Source organism: Charadrius vociferus, unplaced genomic scaffold, assembly GCF_000708025.1.
Source record: "Charadrius vociferus isolate BGI_N301 unplaced genomic scaffold, ASM70802v2 scaffold54, whole genome shotgun sequence".
Lineage (NCBI taxonomy): Eukaryota > Metazoa > Chordata > Aves > Charadriiformes > Charadriidae > Charadrius > Charadrius vociferus.
The window spans coordinates 4643857-4649541 of record NW_009648350.1 but is presented as its reverse complement, the minus strand read 5'-3'; the positions used below and the strand labels follow the sequence as shown (position 1 = coordinate 4649541).

The window sequence follows — 5685 nt, the reverse complement described above, 5'->3', positions numbered from 1 at the left end:
CCTCCCTCTCGTGATCACGTGTACGGTCACAAGTGCGGAATGTGTTGACGCGTCTGAGAGACCGCCCCAGTCTGTTAAACGCAGATCACCGGGGATGTGAGCGACACGTGAATTTACAAATCATGAATGAATTGCTCTGACCGTAAATTATAAGTCTTTAATGCAGAAACAGAAGCTTAGCTTTTCTGGCTTTAAAACCCGTGAATACGGGGCTTCTGTAGCAGATCTTTAGCTCATCCTGGTAAAGTGTTGTCCAGAATCACGCTGTTAATTTTAACAGATTTTTCATGTGCCGCAGATTTGCTTTGATCGCAAATATTTTATTACAATCCTGCTATGTTTTTAGAGCGATGGGCCTTCCTGATGCCCTCCATCTGGTACGTTCTCATGCGTTTTCTTGTCATCGCCTCCCTCTGCGAAATATAAAATATCGGGAAGATCGTTAATTCTGGAGGGTGATATCTTGCACCGGTCTATATCGTGCTGTACACCGGCCGTAATTTGGTTCTCTGTGTGCTACTCAGTAGGGATCATTATGAGGATTTTAAAAGGAGCTAACAAGAATTTGATGCAAACGGTGATCGAATGTAGCTGAGAACTGAGAATCTCCCTCCCTCGGGCATCTGAAAATTTGAGTCTGCCTACCAGCTCCTCATTGTTTGTGGCGGAGGACTTCCGAACGGGGACAATCTCGGCCTGAAAAAAGCCCTTAAGGATGGAGGTAGCTGTGTGCGGGAGTCCTGCTGACGTCAGGGTGGCTGTTTGCTGAAGTTTCGTGTATTTGAGGTACCTGAAGGTACCTGAAGGTACGTGTATGTGAGGAGCTGGAGAGGGTCCGGGCAGCTCATCCCACCCGGTGGGGAGGTGACACAGCAGTGTGTCCTCTGTGGCAACAAGAGAGATCACACAGAGAGATCAGAGAGCCGTTGCAAACAGTCTAATATTTGCAGATGACATGATTTACCAAATAGTACTATTATTTTTGGCCTAAGAGTGATGTTGGCGTATTTTAATGGCCGAACCTAATGACCTTACCAGGTACAACCCCGCTGCCGGAGGGCAGGGGCCCCGTTTGGCTTTGCTTGTCCTCAGTGCACGGTTATATTAGGATATATATATTTGATTTTTTTATTTTTTTCAAAAAAGTTATCTAGGATAATATTATTGCTGTATTTATTTGCAACTTGGCAACTCTTAAATTACACTGAGTATAATGTTTAGCAGCTTTATACTTTAGGCTTATTTAACACGCACACATCTAGTGATGTGGCATACTTCATTTTTCCCCGATTTCTTTACCTGAATGTTGGGATGCTCAAGCATTGCCTCACCTATCTCTAGTCCGTTTGCCTAACTCTTCCTGCCCGTTTCCCGCGGGGAACAGCCCCGCAAACCCGGCCGCCTTTCTCTCTCCGCATGTCCGGTTTGCGGGCAGGGGGAGGAAGAGGGGTCGGAGTCAAGCGGGGATTTCTCCACAGCCGCCTAAAGGGATTGCAAAGTTGCATCACACGCGCTCTTCCTAAGTCTTCTCTATCCGTCTGCCCCTAAGCTGATTCCGCTGTAAGCCCGGGCTGGGAGGGATGGCTGATTTGCCCCCGGGTTTGGCTTTGGGCTGGGCGGGCAGTGCTGCCACCCCGCCGGGAGAGAGCGGCCGAGCAAACCCGCCGGTGTTTATTTTAACGATACTGTCACGATTCTGCCTGCCCTGGTTTTTTCTTTGCCATTCCTTGCTGCTTTTTCACAGCGTAAATCACCCAGTCTGACTCAAATTTTAACCTCCTTAGTTTCTGCCGAGTTTCCCTAAGGTGTGAATAGAGGTGTCAGTCGCGATGCTTTGATATTTATTTTTGGTTTGTAGACCGTTTCCCTTCCTGTCCTTAAAGACTGCTGAGAATTCCTTTGGGTTTAGATTGCTTCACTTCAACTAAAACACTCTTCTCTCGTGTCACAAGCAGCGCCTTTAGGGCGCATCGGAGAAGCGTGTTCCTGAGAAACTGCCTCCCGACATGCCTAGTTGGGTTGATGTGAGGAACCGCACGCTGTCCCGACGCCAGGGCTGGTTCAGCATCCTCCTGAGCCCTGCCGGCTGCATCAGACATCAGCGGGGTGTTAAAACAGAGATGCTCTCTGGGTCTGGCTAACCGCAACGATTACCGTTCTCTCTCTTTTTTTTTTTTTTTTATTAGCATTTTCCAAAATCTTGATTTAGCGGTCGAGTAATTCATGGTACTGTTCAGCTGATGTGGATGGAAATAGAGGAATGAATGTGAACAATTTCCAGCCAAGTAAAAATTCTACTAAATTGTTTTGATCTTTTTTATTAAAAAAGCAAGAGTTTTTAATTTCTTTTTAAACACAGTAAAACTTAGATTTGTCACTGAAGTATATTTGTTGCTTTGGTTTAGTCTGTCAGCAGCTAGTCCTCTTCTAATCCTTGCAGAATTTTCAGTTTACGTTCTCGTTTCTCAAAACCCAAAACTTCTTTCGAGGGGACTATAAATGTTTTAATATGCAGGTTTTTTTGTTGATTTTATTTTTGTTGGATTTTTTTTGTGGTCTGTGGCAGATGTTGTTGACATCGATGGCTCCAGGAAATAAGTTAATTATTTTTTGCTATGACTTCTGTGTTCATTTACAAGCAGCTTTCATTTAAAAAAAAAAAAAAAAAGAAGAAGAAGAAGAAAAGTCAGTCATTTGGTTTCCTGTGGTAGTCTTTTGTTTCTGGAAGATGCAGAAGATGAGTGGCTTGATAAAATGGTGTTGACCAGTAAATGGTGTTGACCAGTTCAGCCGTTAACAATATTATCTTTAAATAGTTTTAAATTTATTTATTTATTATTTATTTTTTAGTGTCTCTCCGTAGAAAATCATCATAGTAAAGCTACATATCCTGCGGGCGAGTTCTGGAAAAAGACTATTCTTATTCCGACGGACACAGTTTCAGCTGACATAAATCAGATATAGGTAAGTGCGTGTGATGGTTAGGACTGTATTCAGACAAAATAATAATATAATAACAATAATTCGGTTGGTGCGTGGTTCACATTAGCGCTATCGGTTTGGATCCAGGATTACTTAGGTAGGCAGGAGACACTGTGTCCAGCTCCATGAAGGCGGAGTAGAGCGTGGTGAGCTGTAGGTCGGGCAGAGTGCCGTGCGGAGCTCCGCTCTGGACGCCGCCGTTGGCGCCCGTCTCCAGTTGGCAGTGGGGAGGGAAACACGGGGAAGACGTTGGGGATGCTGAAATGAGAACCAGGGGATCCACGGCGAGGCTGTCGTCTTTCAGCTCCTCCCAAAGGTTTCCTGCAGCAAAACGAAAAGGGATTGGTTCAACGCGCTTTTGGAAACAGGGTTTTTTGGGGGTTTTGGGTGTTTTTTTTTCAGGAGAAGTCGGTAATTCTACAGCTGCGTATGCTGCGTGTGTAGGTACTCTGAATCTCTTGGGACTGAGAAAGGAGAAAGGCGGTTTGGATAGTTATTGTTGGTCTGCCTCCATAATAAATTTAAACCTGGGGGAAAGCAGCGTTAATTTAGGAAAATTGTTTCATGTGATAATTGGCAAGATTCTGTTGCAAATGTATCCTCATGAAGCGTAACTTCAATTTGGAAAAGAGAAAACCCCACTAATTTTGAAAGAGGAAATCGCCTCTTTTATCTTTATAAGAGACGGAAGAGCTAATGGCACTTTGTGGGACAAATCTGCAAATAATTTTACTTTACGACTGACCTCCTCATGTTATTATGGCGCAGCGTTCTCTGAATTGCAAACTGAATTACTGGGTACGTGATTGACCTGACAAACCAGAAGATCTGAAAAGTTACTTTTTTCTAACGTGTACCAAAAAGTTTCCCATCTTGCCGCCGTTGAACGGGCGTGTCACAGTGAGAGCGTTAAATAAGTGACTGGAGGAGGGCTGTATTTTTCATATTCACCCATGAAGATTTCTTCGGGGGTGGTGGTGGCAGGGAGATCGTTGCTCCAAAGCTGTACCCACCATCTGCAGACTATCAAATGGGATAATACTTAGCCCTTGTGCTAGAAGTTTAATTTGGGATTTTTTAAAATTTTTTTTTCTGTATTGTATTTTATTTTATTTTATTTTATTTTATTTTATTTTATTTCATTTTAATTTTATTTTATTTTATTTTTATTTTTTTAAATTTAATTTAATTTTATTTTTATTTTATTTATTTTATTTTTTAGTCCTTGTGTACAGTGATTTTGCTCCAAGCGTGCAGGCCTTGTCTTGAGTTCTAGGACCTCTAATTTGAGGTTTGATGATTTTATAAAGCAAGAAAAGTAAAAAGCTTAGATAAAGTTAAATAACTTGAGGCAAAAGGCGAGGGCAGAGGGGAGCTGGAACTGTGTCGTGTTGGCAAAGCAGATAGCAAGAAAAGTAAAAAGCTTAGATAAAGTTAAATAACTTGAGGCAAAAGGCGAGGGCAGAGGGGAGCTGGAACTGTGTCGTGTTGGCGAAGCAGACAGAATATTCGCGGCACAATTGAGCGCGCTGCAGGTTAACGGGGTGAGATGGAAAGAGGTTGGGAGAAACGCGTGGAATGCGAGACCCGCCTGCCTGGAAGAGGAAGAAGCCCAGAATTAAAAAAAAATAAAACAAACACAAAAAAACACAGCCAACCAACCCCAACTGTGTTGTTAATCTCAGTAAAGCGATGTGGGCACAGCCGGATGGTGGAGTATCTGGGGCAGCGCGATGGCGAGGCAATCGCGTTCGCTGAGTCACGGAGGTTATTGAGGCTGCGTGTTTGTTGTTTTTGGTGGTTTTTTTTGTTTTTTTTTTTTTTTCTCTGTCTTTTAGGTTGCGTTGTGTACCGCTTTTTGTCTGTGCAGGAAGGCAACGCTCGCGTGGTATTTGCTGCAGCAAGAGGTCTATCATTGGGAACCCACAGGTTTTATTTTATATGTATACATATATATATAAAAAAAATATATACACACATACATAAACTTGGTGGTTTGGTTTGCCTTTTTTTTTTTTTTTTATGGAAAACTATGTTCTTAGTGTTCAAAACCCTGTCCATTCAAGATGATTCAATTCTTTAATATACCAAACTTTACTGTCAGCGTTACATAACGAAGCATTTAAGAACGCCCCTCAGAAAATATAATTGTTCAGGGCCATATGAGTGCCTTGTGAAGGAGTAAATAGCATTTTTTTGAGTAGAGAGGTGGAAGGTGTTTGGATAAATATTGATAAAGAAAACCAGTAACGTGTTAATTCATTCAAAATTATTTCTCTTTGTGCCTCTCACGTGACAATTCTCTTGGTATGCACTAGATAGTTGTGCTGGAATAGTTTTCAGTGGAAAATAGTTCTTAATTTAAAAAATATGGTCTAAATACTGTATTGCAGCATTTGATATCAGCGGCTGTAGTCAAGAGTAAGCAGGGTTTGGTTTTTTTTTTTTTTAACATGGACATGTAAATCTGTAACATTCTTGGGAAACTTTTTAAAGATACAGTGCAAAATTCCACATTGGGCAAAATAATGCTACCGAGCAAGCTGGTCTTTGTAGCGGTGGCAAGGAACAGTAATTAATAAAGAAGGACATAAATGCACCTTCGCGGGCTGCGTCCCCAGCAGCGTGGCCAGCAGGGCGAGGGGGGATTGTGCCCCTCTGCTCTGCTCTGGGGAGACCCCCCTGCAGTGCTGCCTCCAGCTC

The 5685-nt window shown here is 42.7% G+C and overlaps 1 protein-coding gene across 1 annotated transcript in view; it reads right to left on the bottom strand.

The window, feature by feature from the left end:
* Window positions 1–3040: 3040 nt before the first annotated feature.
* FOXN1 (forkhead box N1) overlaps window positions 3041–5685 on the bottom strand; it is a 60128-nt gene continuing 57483 nt past the window's right edge. Inside the window, exon 9 of the mRNA XM_009885235.1 lies at window positions 3041–3303. Within this exon, the coding sequence (XP_009883537.1) occupies window positions 3041–3303 (263 nt within the window). The remainder of the gene's footprint in view (window positions 3304–5685) is intronic.